This window comes from Capsicum annuum, chromosome 1 (genome assembly GCF_002878395.1).
Source record: "Capsicum annuum cultivar UCD-10X-F1 chromosome 1, UCD10Xv1.1, whole genome shotgun sequence".
In the NCBI taxonomy this organism is placed as follows: domain Eukaryota; kingdom Viridiplantae; phylum Streptophyta; class Magnoliopsida; order Solanales; family Solanaceae; genus Capsicum; species Capsicum annuum.
In genome coordinates, this window is record NC_061111.1 from 243,287,928 (window position 1) to 243,304,138 (window position 16,211).

The 16,211-nt window shown below is 35.7% G+C and overlaps 1 protein-coding gene across 9 annotated transcripts; it reads left to right on the forward strand.

Annotated features, from left to right (window-relative positions):
• The first annotated feature begins 1,278 nt into the window (after positions 1-1,278).
• Positions 1,279-15,491, forward strand: LOC107849390 (mitochondrial import inner membrane translocase subunit PAM16 like 2). 9 transcript variants are annotated; one of them, XM_047400926.1, is made up of 6 exons: positions 1,326-1,465; positions 4,555-4,666; positions 7,728-7,829; positions 14,070-14,157; positions 14,542-14,672; positions 15,081-15,491. In XM_047400926.1, exons 3-6 carry the CDS (start codon positions 7,827-7,829, stop codon positions 15,201-15,203), a joined length of 345 nt encoding a protein of 114 aa, XP_047256882.1. In that variant the 5' UTR covers positions 1,326-1,465; positions 4,555-4,666; positions 7,728-7,826; the 3' UTR covers positions 15,204-15,491. The 9 variants fall into 9 exon arrangements, with proteins under 9 accessions (XP_016549473.1, XP_016549477.1, XP_047256882.1 ...); XM_016693995.2 differs by having other exon boundaries at positions 7,779-7,829; XM_016693978.2 differs by lacking the exons at positions 1,326-1,465; positions 4,555-4,666 and adding exons at positions 4,766-4,949; positions 5,032-5,069 and having other exon boundaries at positions 7,779-7,829.
• Positions 15,492-16,211: the final 720 nt, after the last annotated feature.

Sequence of the window (16,211 nt, forward strand, 5' to 3'; positions counted from 1 at the left end):
TTTTGTCATTTTTCAGTTGAAACTGAAGAGATATATAAACATCAAATATTATTATTATATTAGTAATAGTTAGCTTCTCATTTTGCCAACTCTACGTTTACTATATATGCTGGCACGTTGTCGCCTTCCTGTTTTTGCAATGATAAATGATGATGCATAAAGTGTTACGTACAAATGTTGAATGCTGATTAGGGGCGGCTCAACCCTTTAGGAGAAAAGACGGCCGCCTAAGACCCCAAAATTTGAGGGGCCTATTTTTGTTTAGTAATAACAAATTACAAAATTTAAGAAATATATTAAATACTATTTATAGAAAAAAGAAAAATTTTATATAAAAAAATAAAACGCAAGGCCTCCGTTTGATTTTTGCCTTAGGCCATAAATTTGCTTGAGCCGCCCCTGATGCTGATGATGTTATTCTATTCTTAATAAAAAAATAAAAAGTTACTTACATTCGGCTGACAAAATATTTCATGTATGCTAAGACATACTATATGCTTAATTAAAATAGCGTTTGGTTATAAATTTTAGTAGTAGATTTAAAAAATAAAATTCTTTAAATTTTTGTTTGATCGTGAAAAATTAATCAAATATTAAAAGTATAGATCAAATTAATTTTTAATGGATCAAAAAATTGGGTGGATTCTTTTTAATGGATCAAAAATAATTTAAAAAGAAAATTATTTTTTAAAATAAAAAAATAAAAAAATGACGTGACCCTCTAATAAGCTATCATGTGGCAAGACTGTTTTTAAAAATCGGTTGTTAAAAAATAATGGCATGGATGAGCCAGTTTTGTAACGATGATGACATAAATGAGCTCAATTTTTAATGAATGACATAAATGAGTCATTTCTGATAAATCAGTGGCATATTTGAGTCTTTTCCCTTTTTTTATTTTACTTTAAGTAATATTAATTGAACTAGATTTGGTAATGTTGACTTTTACGCGCGCATTATTATAAAGAAAATCACAAAAAATTTTAAGTATAAAACGACCCGTTGAAAGGCCCAACCTCTCAATTGTCACCGCCTGGCCTCTCTTGCTACCACGGTATAAGAGGTTATATAATAAAAATAATTTTATAAAATTATTGTTGTAAAATAATGACACGGATAAACTTTTCAATACCAGCAGTGCCATCAAACTTTTAAAGGCATTGACAAAGGTAAGTCAAATTTATAACAAATAACATAAATAAAATATTTTCAATAAGTCGATTAGATATTTGAGTTTTTTTTTTTTTTTTTTTTTAAATGGTTTGGGGGGTTTTGGGGGGGGGGAGGGGGGGGGGGGGGGGGTTGAAGAAAAGATAAATAGGATCCATGAAAAATTACAAATTGGAATGCCCAAAATCCCTCTAAAATACCAAGAAAAACATTTCATTAATTTATTCGAAAGAGGTGAAATTCCCTTTCCCTTGTCATCTTTTTTTCTCAATCGATTTACAACAGAAGCTCAAAGGTATGTTCTTTAATTGCTTGCCTATTGAATCTCATCTCTATAAATCCCTTTCCTTCAATTTTCATGCTTACTATGATTTGTTGCTGACATTCTTGATTTCTCTATAGTATGTTCCACCCCCCCACCCCGCACCCCACCCTCCCCTCCCCCTTTCCTTTAATTTTCTTGAGCTTTTCGTAGCTGGATTACTTTTTTGTCCCAAAATGAGATTTGTGTTAGCACTACTTCATCTTAGGTAGTGGTATTGACTGCGTACACTTTACCCTCCTCACACCCCACTTTGTGGGAATACACTGGGTATGTTGTTGTTGTACTAGGTGATTTCTTTCCATCTGTCTTTGGTGGATAGACGTACCTGGTACGTGTTATACTGGTAGGAGGTTGTAGGTATCCGATAGAATTAATCGAGGTGATGGTTATAAAAATAAAGTTGGAGGTTTTTGTTAATACTAGCTCTTTCGAGTATTTGTTATTGGTGGGAGATTATATGTATCCCGTGGAATTAGCTGACGTGATGGTTATAAAATAGAAAGTTGAGGTTTTTGTTGATACTAGGTGATTTCTTTCCACATGTCATAGCCTTGGTGGACGGAGTTATCGGCTATGATACCTGTTGCTGGTGGGATGTGGCACGTATCTTGTGGAATTAGTCGAGGTGACGGTTATCAAAAAATAAAGTAGATTTTTGTTTACTCTAGGTGATTTATTCTCATCTATCCTAGCCTTGGTGGATAAAGTTACTTGATATATGTTACAAGTAGGAGGTAGGAGTTGGCAAGTAACTTGTGGAATTGGTGAAAGTGGCGGTTATCAAAAAAAGTGTAGATTTTTTTTAACGCTAGGTGATTTCTCTGCATCCTTTGGACAGAGTTATATGGTAGTTATTGGCGTGAGGTGACAGGTATCCCGTAGAATTAGCTGAGATGAAAGTTGAGATGTTGTTAACATTATGGTGATTCCTTCCCATCAGTCATGGTATCCGATGGGAGGTGGCACATATCCCGTGTAATTACTTCAAAAAAAATAAAGTTGAAATTTTTATTTGAGCAAAACTTTTAAATAGAAATGAAAATGATTCTAAGGGGGACAAAACTCATATACAATAAGAATAGAGCCCCAAACCCAACATTTTTATGGTATCAAAACATCACAATTTGGCTTATAGAAAGTTGTCTGTTCGTTTTCTGTATATTTCAAAGTTGTTAAATTTTGATATTGTGATTTGTAGAATTGCTATTCGTAGATGGAGATAGTTTCTTGTTGTAAATGGATAGGTAGATGGTACCTCAACTTTTGATCGAGTCCCGAGAAACCTCAAGATGAATGCTCATTTCATGACATAGAAATTCAAGAGTTTGAATGCTCATTATGAGCATTGTTTTCTATTACTAGTTGGCTATCTTACTTGGATTTTCTGTTGGATCCTCTAAAAAATTTGCATTTTTAAAGGATCAGACACACAGGTGCGACAACATTTTTTGAGAGTCCGAGCAACATAGCTGGTTGGTTACAAGTGACATGACTAATCACGTATTTTTGAGTTTCCCAAAGTTTCTGATAGGAATTTGCTTCACAGACAAATTATTTACCTGTACTACTTTTTCTTTAAATGACAACCCTGAGGATTCTCCAATGAACCTTTTTCTTGCTTTTTATCCTTTTTAATATTTTTATACTCAAGTCTATTACATATTAAACCTGATTTTCAACCATTTGTTATATTTGATCCTAAATCTAAAGCATAAATATGTTGAATCTCAAAATTCAAGTGTACTTATATGAGTAGCTATCATTCAAAGTCATTCTATGGCGCTTACCTTATTATTTTTGAGGACCGAGAAATTGAGCATTCGGTAGTAGTATGTATTGCAGGTGCTTTATTTCTTCATTTTGAGATCAGGCTTCTCTTTTTTTTTTTTTTTCCAGAAAAAGAAGGAAGAATCTGAAACTAACTTGGCAATGCTTCGATATATTTATGTCTGCTACCCTCCTCCTATTTAAGGTGTTAGAAGCATGTTGATAAAATCTTGATGTTTGTAAAACTGAAATATCTATATAATTCAAATTGTTAGGACTAAAGCAATGGCATTTGTGATTTTGTTAGAACAATAATAATCTTTTCATGCGTAGAGGCGTGTAACCACACTTCTTGAAGGTAGTTGAAGTCTTCTCTTCAAGCAGACGGAAAATAACGGCACAACTATCTGCGAAATTGAACTAAACCACGATAAATTACCTTCTATTCTTGAACAAGGTTTCACCTTTTAACCCGTATCTCCCATGACTCTCTTTTGGTTTCAATTAATTTTTTTTTCTTCTGTTTGTTTAGCGAAATGATAGGACTTGAATTTATTAAATTAAGCTCTCTTGAAAGACTTGCTGCTCTTTCTAGACTGCTTTGGACTGTTTTTTCTTGAGACGCGGGGGTTTATCTGAAACAGCCTCGCTACCTTTGAGATAGGGTTTATCTGAAGCAACCTCGCTACCTTTGAGATAGGTGTACGGTCTGCAAATATTCTACCCTCTCCAAACCCCTCTTTATGTGACTACACTGGAAAAGGGTATGTTGTTGTTGTATCTCTTGAAAGTCTTAAACAACATTAATTAGAGTTCATCGATAAATTCATGAGTTTTAGAATATCGATAATAATATTTAGGAGTTCTAGAATGAATCTAAAGTGAATTCCGGAGGAATTAAAATGTATTTAATAAAGTTCAGTGTTTCAAGATATTGAACCAAGTTTCAACAATTTGAAGATATTTCAGTTTTATTAATTTACAAACTTCAAGATTTTATGATTTTGTTTCTAACAATATAAGTATAATTGTCTCGGCGGCATTTAACCTAAACCGAAGTTGTTAGAAAAGGAATCAAGGAAAACATATTCTTGTCGAGAATCTGAATTAGAATTTTGTCTTGCATCAAAGTGACTTCATTGAGTCTCTTTATTCATGATGTTCAGCCATGGAAAAGAAAATATGGATATATTGATTTTGATCTATTCACCTTCTCTCATGCTTCATAAACACAACTAGAAAACATTTATTGTTGGTCCGTCATTTTGAGATGTTTTTTTTCGAAAATCAAGGTCTTGGAGGTACATTGGCAAACATTTGAGTCCCAGCATATAGAGCGACTTGGAATTGAGCTTGTGTGGGCTTGATCCTCAAGGACAACTGACGCCGTCATCCTAATTACTTGCAAGTTGCAAGCCCTATATTTTCAATAACAGATATTTTTATCTTCTGATTCAATACATAGAAGTAATTATTATACCTGCTTCTAACAATGTGAAGATATTTCAGTTTTAGGAAATTCAAGATTTTGTTATCTTGGTTCTAGTGATAGATTTCTGGTAAGGTTGCTGCCATGTGATCAAGAGGTCACAGGTCAGGCCTTGGAAATAGCCTCCGGCAGAAATGCAAGGTGACGTTGCGTACAATAGATCCTTGTGGCCGGGTCCTTCCTCGGACTCTGCACATAGTGGGTACTTTAGTGCACCGAGCTGCGCTTTTTGGTTCTAATGATAGATTTCGAGTTTCTGATAAGCGAACATATTCAATAGATAAGGGATCAACATATACAAGAAGTATGCAAAGCAAAGTGAGAGTTTACTTTATAACTGCTACCATCCTCAAAAAAAAAAAGTGAGACTTTACTTTGTCTTTCTCATATTCATGAAACTTAACCTCTCTATGATGTTAGAATAAAAATGTGATCCAGAAACGACATGATTTTTACAATTTGGGACCATGTAACCCATCTCTATATTGATATAGTCTCAAATTGAACTTAGTCTCAAATTGTTCAACTAGTAGTACTAGCACTATTCTCATAGTTTCTTGTTCGTCGATGGTTGTTACCATCTATGTTTCTTGTTTCCGGTTATCACATTAGGCTATGCTTTGCTTCTCATAGTGCTTTATTTCGTTGTTGTTTTCTGCTGCTTTCATTTCCGTATTCTCTTTTTCAAACTGAGTAAAGATGCTTTACTTGAGCCGAGGGTCTATCGGAAACAACCGTTCTATCTCTACGAGGTAGGGGTAAGGCTGTACACTCTACCTTCCCCAAACACCACTTCTCAGATTACTTTTGGTATGTGATTGTTGTTGTGGTCTCGGATTGTCCAAATGCCAATGAAGTTTTTAAGTCTGTCCAGTTGAATCTCTATTCTGTGGCAAATACAAAATGGTTTAAAAAGAAAGCTCAATGAGTGTCATTTTAAGGGACATTTGAGGAGACTATACAAGCTAGAAGCTATGTAGGATTGACAAAGAGTGGAAGGCAATATGAGAACTACGCCATTTTGCATCTTTTGGATTGTCTGAAATGAAAGAAATAGACCATAAATCCATAATAGAGAAAGTATAGCATTTTGTTCGCCTCTTCGATGTAGAGAAAATCTCTACTTGTATAGGTGATTTGGATAACTTGTTAATGACTGTGGTTGAGCCACTCATAATCCTTCGTACATATTTCTCATACCAACTTGGTGTGTTCACTGAATAAATTCTTTGATTTGTCATAAAGAAAATTCTGACACGTGGGTAGGGTTAAATAAGGTAGCTGATATGAAACTAACAATTTTTCTTATATAATATGATTTTTTTTTCGAGAGATAAAGGTAATTGTATATTCACAAAAAAAATTATCCAGCTTATCCGTTTGTTGCCAAAACCCATTTATTTCAGTATCTTTGGAAGGAATGACCAGCTGACATGGTTATAAGCCTTATCAATGTCTAATTTACAAAGAATTCCTGGTGTGTTCTGCTTCACCCTAGAATCAACCAACTTATTGGCCAACAAAGCAGCATCCGTTGGTCTTTTGACATTCAGAGTTATCATCTGCCTTCTTTAACATATGATATGATGTTAAAACTTTGCTTCCGTTATTACTTATTAGTTATCTCAAAATTTTCAGTAACTTACGACTTTTTGTGAGACTATCCCCATTTGCACCTTCTTCTAGGTTTACTTGTTATCATGATTATTTCTTGGATAAGGGAGAAGTCATTGAAATTTGATGAGAGCGATTTATTGTGTTGTATAATGTGTTGAAATTGTGGAATAAGATGCAAATTGTGGATGGATGATTAACACTACCTTTTGAAATTCGGGGGGGGAGGGGGGGGGGGGGATTGAAATTTTTTTTCTATGAGTCGACTACTGACTCCTCACATTCGACTCGCTTGCAGATCAGTACACTTCACAAACATATTAGATTTGAAACAACTAAGCACATAAATAACAGAACATAAAGTAATAACACAGACATTTATCCTGGTTCGGATGCCTACTTCCAGTCCCCTTGGGTTTCAAAGTTTCCTTAGATCGTTGAATTGTTGGGTACGAGTACAATTGATGATGTTACAAAGTTGACTCGATCCTACTTTTTATATAACAATTGTAAACTAAAAGTTACAGAGCCTTGTAAGACTAAGAATGAGACACTTTGAATTTTCTCCTTGAAGTTGCGTAACCTGTGTCTGTCTTCAGTCTTCACCTTTTATAGTCTTCGGCTGCTACTCTTTATAAGGAAATCCAAGAGATTTCTTCTCAATCAAGGATTTAAATTGATTCCTTGATTGAGGAATGTAGACGTTTGATATGTCCATATCAGATATGTCCATATGCGGCTTTGGATCACGTCCATATCAGATATGTCTGTGATCTATTCTTTCCTCCTAGTCTTGTATAGATTGATGTCCATGTGACGATTGTAGTCTTCCTTCCTTTTGCTTTTTGTCCTGATTTATCTAATCTGCTATGATTCTAGGATAGTGATCATGATTCTGGGATAGTGATTCTCCTTCCATTTTCGAGATGTTTGATTGATTTTCTTGCCATGCTGTTTGAGTGTCATTGCCGTGATCCTTCTTTTTATGATTGGATATCTTTCCATTACTGGAGCCGGCTTCCTTACTTGCTTCTTTAATCTTTCACAATCAGCAATCTTCCAATATCTTGCAACCTTTATCCTGCAAAGGTGGACCTGTTAGTTTGTCATTATTAAAACATTACCTTAGCAGGCTAGGAGGCTAACACCTTTACATTAGTTAAATAAGTTAGTTTATATGTTGTCTCTGCTGTGTATAGTGGGTAAGTTAATTGTTTTATTTGCAGCATGATTTTGTTTTGTTTGCAGCTTTCCTGGTTTCTTCGCTGTCTTCGAAACTCATGGATGATTTGCATGATGTACACATGTTTAACTTGACGTTTGAATTCTAGCTTATATTGATATTCTTCTCTATGGCAATAGGTGTCATTTTTAGGACAATTACAAGCTTTTGATCTGGTGTCATCACTGTAGGTTCATTTCCAGTTTCCTCATTTGGATTATCTTGTACCAAACTTCACAATGGTAAGTCGGAGCTTTTACTCGTGTTATGTTTTTCTTAATCCACATTAAGCCTCGTCATTTTATAATTGAATTTTCCTTATAAATTATACTCAGCACTTGTTTGGTCTGGCCAGCAAAGTCTATTATGTATGTATTTCTTTTTTTTTTTTTCTCAAAAAAAATAAATATATCAGATGAATAATTTTATTAATCACGAGGCCAGAATCAGGGTATACAAGAAGTATACGAAAAAGAAAATAACTAAATACAAAAAGATATTATTCTCTACAAAAGATATCCAATCCTGTATACAACCCGGAACTACATGGGCACACCAAAAATAAATAAGGGATTAGAGACTAATAGTCTAATGCCAAAAACTCAATTCTATCCTTTCAAAAGCCCTCCGGTTTCTCTCTCCCTCTCTCGATGATCCACATCAATGTCGTGGGAACAACATTTCATGCCCCGCCCTTTCTCTTGATTCTCTCAGCTTTCCTGCAAAACAATAGGTCCTTCACAGATCTCAGCGTTGCCCAAGACATATCAATCCAACTAAACATATCCACCAGAGTCTAGTGGCCAGGATGCAATATAAAAGAAGATGATCTGCACTTCGCCCGCCTCCTTGCTTAAGTAAAACCAGCTGATGCAACAACCCTTTTTTCCTAAAGTTCTCAGATCACTCTTCTAACAGCTAACCATGTGAAAAACACACTTTCTTCAGCACCTTGGGAATCCAAATCAAATTTGCAGGAAAAGCCTCCTCGGCGCTCACCCATAACTTCTCATAAAAGGACTTGACAACAATGTTTAAAAATGTGATGAAGTGAAGCGGAGCAATGGCGGGGTGTTTCAATGTTTTGAAGTGACGGAGCTTCAATGAAGCAGCGCTTCATGCACTGAAACGAGAGGGGAGCAGAAGCGTGAAACAGTAGGAAGCATGCACTTCTTTTTAAAAAAAAGTTTTAAAGGGGTCAATTTCAAAGAAAGACAAACGCCACATTTAAAACCTGGGTCTCCTCAAAACATTTCTTCCCTTGTGTTCCTCTTATCTGCTATCACCCCTCTCCATAAGCATTGGACCTCCGCCCCGTACTCTCCACAGCCATTTCCCCAACAAAACTTTGTTAAAAACCCTCAAAGCTTTATTCCAAATCCTCCCCAACTCTTAGGAGTTGTCACTGTCTCCCACGGGACCACATGTTGGGAGCATGGAACAAGGACATCAAAGTGGGGATGCTAGATAAATGCTCTTAATAAGCACTTCTTTCCCGCCTTTGGACAAATACCTCTTCTGCCAACCTGCTCTCTTCTCAACAGTGTTCAGGGAAGTGTGATGCGGAAAAAAACGACAAGGCGCTGCATCACGCATTATGCGATGTGTGATGCGATGCGACCGTATCGTTGAAGTGAAGTGCAATTTAATTAAAAAAACCTATAGAGCATTCAAACAATAAGTTATAACTGAAAAGACCACAACAACTATATAATTAACAATAAAAACAATATATTTAACCTAAAGTTCTAATGGAACACCAACAAATCAGTTCAACAAAGCAAAAAAAACCCAAAAAAAAGAAGAAAAATCAAATCTAAATTAATAATGGTTCAATCTAAAGCTCTTCTAGTTCGTTAAGATTGTCCAAATCTTCTATTCCTTGAGTATCAACATAATGCTCATCATTTTGAACCTCCTCATCTCCTGTTGAAGTAGCAACTTCTTTTCCCTTATCGTATGAGGTACCACCCCTTAAACCATAACGACGCCAGTGTTTAGAGATGCGACCGCATTATGCGCCGATGCGATACGGGCTACCAACGAATCTCATCCCTGAGGCGGTGTAATTTGTGAGATGCGGGTGCATCAAGCCTCGTTGCGTGATGCGATCGCATTCTGGATTTTTTTATTTTTGGGCAATTTTTAAATTAAAAAAAGGGTTGGAAGTGAATTTTTTGTATGGGCTTTTTTTAAATTAAAAAAAGGGGTCGGAAGTTTAAGAAAAGACCCGATTAAGAATTTGAGGTTGTTTTTTTTTACCTGTGCTCTCTCTTCTCCACTTCTCCACTTAAGCTGCACTGCAACAACTGTTTTCTCCATTGAAGCTGCGACCAACAGGTGAGTTTCTTCTTCTTCTTTCTTCATCCTTTTTTTTTTTTCCTTCTTCTCCTTCCTTTTTCTTCTTCTGCTCTGTCTTTTCCTCCACTGATACCCCTTTTTTTTTCAATTTTCAAACGAGCTGCTGCTTCTTATTATTATTATTATACTCTGTTTTTTTTCTATAGTGATACTCTTTTTTTTTTCATTCGATGCTCTGTTTTTTCCTCTTCTACTTTTTTTTTTCAACCAATGCTCTGCATTATGTTTTTCCTTTTAATTGTAATTTTTATATGGTTTATTTTTTATGTTATCTTTACAACAATTTAAAAATGTCTGATCCGGCTTGGAAATATGGTAAAAGGGCAAGTGAGACCAATAGGAATAAAGTCACATGTATTTTTTGTGGCTTGATGTTTAATGGAGGAGTTTCTCGCCATAAACAATATCTTATTGGTAATAGTAGTGATGTGCAACAACGTAAGAAGTGTCTAGATGCGGTGAGACAAGAAATAAAAGACTATGTCGAGTAAAAAAGGACCTGAAACGTCAAATGTTATCTCCTCCACAAGTTACTGATCTTGATGATGATGAAATAGAGGAAGGAGAAGTTGTCGATTTGTCACTTCCTTCAAAATCACAAAACCACTCACAAAATACATCAGTTTCTTCAACTGGTACAAAAGGTCCAATAGATACTTACTTTCCGTCGAAGCCAGGAAATGATTTGAGAAAAATTGGTAAAAATTTACAGGCTGTGGCCAAGAGAATTTTGATGGATCATGCTGTTGCAGCCTTTTCAAGGTGGTTGTCTTTTAATTGTGTCAATTATGACACTTTTGCTGACATGATCGAGGCCATAGGCCAATATGGTCCGGGGATGAAGCCACCCACTTATCACGAGGTTAGTGTCATTTATTTAAATAAAGAAGTGGAAGAAACACAAAAAATTGTGGAGGAGCATCGGGTGGAATGGAACAAGTTCGAATGTTCCATTATGATAGATAAGTGGACAACAAGAACCGGAAAAATGATCATAAATGTGTTGGTCAATTCTCCGAGAGGAAGCTTGTTTCTTGAGTCAATTGATGCCAGCGACTCGTCCACTGATTCCATCAAAATGTTCTCTTTGCTTAAGAGTACCATAGAGAAGATTGGATCAGAGAACATTGTTCAAGTGGTTATAGACAATGCATCTGAAAATGTTACAGCAGGTTCTATGATAGTGGGAGTGTTCCCTCACATATATTGGACTCCATGTGCAACCCATTGTGTGAATTTGATATTCGGGGATATTTTTAAACAAAGGCCTTTTCAAGGTGTTTTCACTAAGGCAGTTAAGGTACATTCTTACATTGTTCAAAGACCTTTGTTGTTGAATATGATGAGAAGATTTACTAATCAAAGAAACTTGGTGAAACCTGGTAAAACTAGATTTGCTATTGCTTTCTTAACCTTACAGAGATTGTTCAAGCAAAAAATCAAATTTGAGAAGCAGGTACATTTCAGAAGAATGGAATAAAAGTAAGTTTGCAAAAGAAGCTGCACAGATAATGCTTTCATTCCACTTTTGGAATAATGTTGCTTATGCTCTTAAAATATGTGGTCCCTTGGTTACAGTTCTTCGTTTGGTAGATGGTGAGGCAAAACCATCAATGGGTTACATTTATGAAGCAATGAGTAAGGCTAAGAAGGCTATTAAAAGCTTTTTCACTGAGGAGCATAAATATGTAAAAATTTATGAGATTATTGATAAAAGGTGGAGTGATCAACTCCACAAACTATTGCATGCAGCTGACAATATCTTGAATCCTCACTCTATCATAATTATTTTACTTTAATAGTTGAATGGTGGAGGCTTTATGGTTCAGAAACTCCAGAGTTACAAAAGTTCGCCATCAAAATTTTGGGTCTAACTTGTAGCGCATCTGGGTGTGAAATAAATAGAGTGTGTTCGAACACGTAAGAGTTCATCAACTCCACCTGCCTCAGCAACAACACCCCAAGTGAAATTAGTATCTCCATCTCAAATCCATTGCGAATGATGTAACGACGCCTTAAAGTTCTATTGTACTTTATGAACACCAAGTCACTGAGGCGCTTTAGAGTTAGTCTATTCCTCTTTTTGGTATGGATCTGCAAATAAATATTGACAAGTCAAAAGTCAAGGCATTTGATATATAATATACTTATCTCAATATACTAAAGTTTTTCTTTAACTCTTACGTGTTTGAACACGCTCCAATTTCTTTCACACCCAGATGCGCTAGAAGTTAGACCTAAAATTTTGATGGCGAACTTTTGTAACTCTGGAGTTTCTGAACCATAAAGCCTCAACCATTCAACTATTAAAGTAATTATTCAAAATTAGCAATTATAAAGAAAAATTTAATGGAAACATAACTACATAAGAGTCATTCACCTGGTGACTTCTCGTCTCTTTGTCTTATGGCGGTTACTATACCAAAAAGTCCCTCCGCATTTTGATAAGAACTAATTTGATCGGTTATTTTATCTTGCATATCCTCATCAACAACCATCTTTGCAATGCAAGTATGAAATCCCGTCATCAAATTCTTATTCAGTAAATCATCCTCACGATTATAATAGAGTGATGGGCTCAAGATATTGCCAGCTGCATGCAACGGTCTGTGGAGTTGATCACTCCACCTTTTATCAATAATCTTATAAATCTTTGCATATTTATGCTCCTCAGTGAAAAAGTTTTTAATAGCCTTACTCATTGCTTCATAAATTGTTTTGCCTCATCATCTACCAAATGAAGAACTGTAACCAAGGAACCACATATTTTAAGAGAATAAGCTACATTATTCCAAAAGTGGAATGAAAGCATTATCCGTGCAGCTTCTTTTGCAAACTTACTTTTATTCCATTCTTCTGAAATAAACATGCTTCTCAAATTTGACTTTTGCTTGAACAATCTCTATAAAGTTAAGAAAGCAGTAACAAATCTAGTTTTGCCAGGTTTCATCAAGTTTCTTTGATTAGTAAATCTTCTCATCATATTCAACAACAAAGGTCCACCTCATTCAATGGGAACAAGCTCACGTTTTCTGAGATTAATTTTGAGGCCCGACCCCACCTGAAACCAAATTAAAACTTGGCCTTCTGTATGTACTCTGAAATGCATTTCAATAGCTCTTATATCCAGTAATTGTTTTTCTGAACTAAACTATGATTTCTCATTTCTACACTCGACATATGTGAACTTGGAAGCCTTATGAGTCTTTGTTGAATCTCCATATGTTTTGTACATGCAAAATGTGCTTGCAAAAGAAAAGAATGTGAAAATGTTGCATTGACCTTGTAAAGAAGACCTGGAGACATGTTTAATATATATCCAGCCTGGAGAGAAATTTGAGAATCCAAACACTCACATTAATATAAATTTCACGGCACTGGATATATGCATTACTTTGGTGAAAAGTATTGGATGGGAATGGTTGTAGTATTGTTTTTCTCTACTCCATTTCTTGCATAATTCTCCTGTGAGTAACTTTTCACATTGTTGTATTCAGTATTATCTCTTGGTTTTTGTGTCGTAACCTAGGAGATCAGGTTGGTGAAAAAAGAATCGACTGAGTCTTGGGTCTATTCTTCAGCTTCAAGTTCTACTCCAGTACAGTTGTTTATCCAGGAGTTAGTTCTTTTTCCCATTTAGAGATAATCTCTCTTCACTTGGCAACCCTATCCTAATTTATAGGCAGAAGAAAATTAATACTAAGTGTACCTCTCAAGCCAGAGAAAATGAAAGCGCGCACCAAAAAAAAAAAAAAGAAGAAAACAAATTAGAAGAATCATGCTTGAATTGAATGTTTTGCTTCCAACACAAATTCTCCATTGCAAGCTTTGTTGCTCGGACTCTTCAAAAATGTCGATGGATGCGTGTTGGATCCTCCAAAAATAGCGTATTTTTGAAGGATCCGACACGGGAGCGGCCACTTTTGGAGAGTCCGAGCAACTTAGATTACAAGTGGTTATTTTCGGGTTATAAGCTTGAATAGGGTCACAGTTTTGGGAATGAGTTCCTATTCTTTTTCTGTATGATATCCCGAACCTAGTGGTTACTACATATTTAGAGGTGTGAAAGCAAACAAGACTTTTTTTGAGTATTGCACTAACAGTTCATGTTCTTGTTACAGGCTGCAAGAATCCTTGCTAATTTAATTGTCATGGGCACTACAATATTGGCAAGGTCTTTTGTTCAAGCATATCGTCAGGCACTGGCGAGTAAGTATCTTTCCTACACGTTTTCGCCTCTTGCAAAATTGTTAGAGGTGACTAATCTGGAGAGTCTGGTATGAATAGACATTTCAGCAGCTATTGCAGCATTCTTGTTTTTCTTTTTCTTTTTTTTACATACGACGTTGTGCAAGTCCTGAGGAAAGCAATGGTTGATTGATAATTAAATATACCATGAATCAGCTACGAAGCACTTCTTGACCCCTAACTTTTCATTCCAAGAAATTGTAGATTAGTGTTTAAAAAAATGGGTCTATCAACTGTTCACCTCATTACTGCTCGCTCGAGCTCTGACTTATGTTACTTGAGTGTCCAATTATTTGCTCCAGACACATAAATACATTCTTACACTTCCTTCACCAATGATGGCAGATGCCTCGAAGAATGGGGTTGCTCAAGAAGCAGTACAGAATATCAAAAGAGCTAGTAAAACCATGACTGAAGCAGAGGCAAGGCAGATTCTCGGTGTCACTGAGAATTCATCGTGGGAAGAAATCGTGCAGGTTAGTCTAATGTAGTGATATTTAGTATTGCCATGCTACTATTCGTGTACGTCAACAACAACAACAACAACAACAACATACCCGGTAATACTATGAACTATCTATCTGAAATCACAAACATTCCCAAAACACCACGAATAATAAACTACATGACACATGCATATATCGACAACCAAAGCACTCCTCCCTACTAGTAAGGACGCACTCCTACCCACTAACCCTCTACCCTAATCAAAGCACTCCTCCCTACTAGTAAGGACGCACTCCTACCCACTAACCCTCTACCCTAATCTGCGTCCTCCACACCTTCCTATCAAGGGTCATGTCCTCTGTAAGCTGTAACGGCTCCATGTCATGTCATGTCATGTATTCATGTACGTCTAACTTCAAGTTTACTTCTTTCTGCAGAGATATGACAATTTATTCGAGCGGAACGCTAAAAACGGAAGCTTTTACCTTCAATCAAAGGTTCATAGAGCTAAAGAGTGTTTAGAAGCAATTCACCAACCTAAAGAACCAGAGGAAAAGTAAACAACTTTGTTCAGCATCTTCAGTGTATACCTCTGCTGCATGGTTGGTTTAACCTATAGTCAATTTGTAGGTTTTTGTTGTGAGAAGAACTGTCAATTCATTTTGATGGAGGAAGCACATGTTTACTGTAGTGGTATCTGGAAATATATACAAAAAGCATTGTACAATAGCTGTATTTATAAAATCTTTTTAACCACTTATTTGACTGATGTAAAAGAGAATGTTATTTCCACTCTCATTTTCTAGTAATATTAGAGGGGAGCGCTCGCGCTCTGTCGATAGCCTCCACATTGTGTCTCCCTCGTTCTGGTATTATTAGATGGAATGTCGAGGCTATCGCGGTTTTGGAACAAGTCCTGTTGGTCCTGCGATGCCAGTGTGGTTCAGAGTTGCGATCGTGTGACATCAATCTGGATCTTCTTATGTTTTATGAATTGTTATTTACTGAGTAAGTTATGTTTTATGAATTGTTATTTAGTGAGTAATAATAAGAGTAAAACATCTAGAACCCTCTTGAATTACGACCAAATTTTGTTACGGTACACTCCAACTTTACAGGGTTTCTATTACCCTCTTGAATTAAATTTTAGCCTATTTTTGTCATTCTTTTTAGCTGATGCGGTACTTTTTGTCAACCTTTTTAGCTGATGTGGCACCTTTGACATAGAACTCCTGTGAAGTTGGAGTGTGTCGTAGCAACTTTGCTCATAGTTCGGGGGCTACAAAATGTTTATCTCTAATAATAATAATTCAGGATGTTATATTGAAATTTCACAACTTATATACATAGATTTTGCACGAGACCCAACATCTATCCTAAATAAATATTATAAATAACCATATCAATTAATGTGACATCTTTTGAATTTTGAAATTGAAATAAATTTATTTTCAGAGCAATTTTTGCATAGTCTTTAAATATTCTAAGTTATCAATTATTGTGATTTATTATTCAAATATATAATTTTATTTCAAAAATTTAATTCACGATCAAAATTAAACTCTACA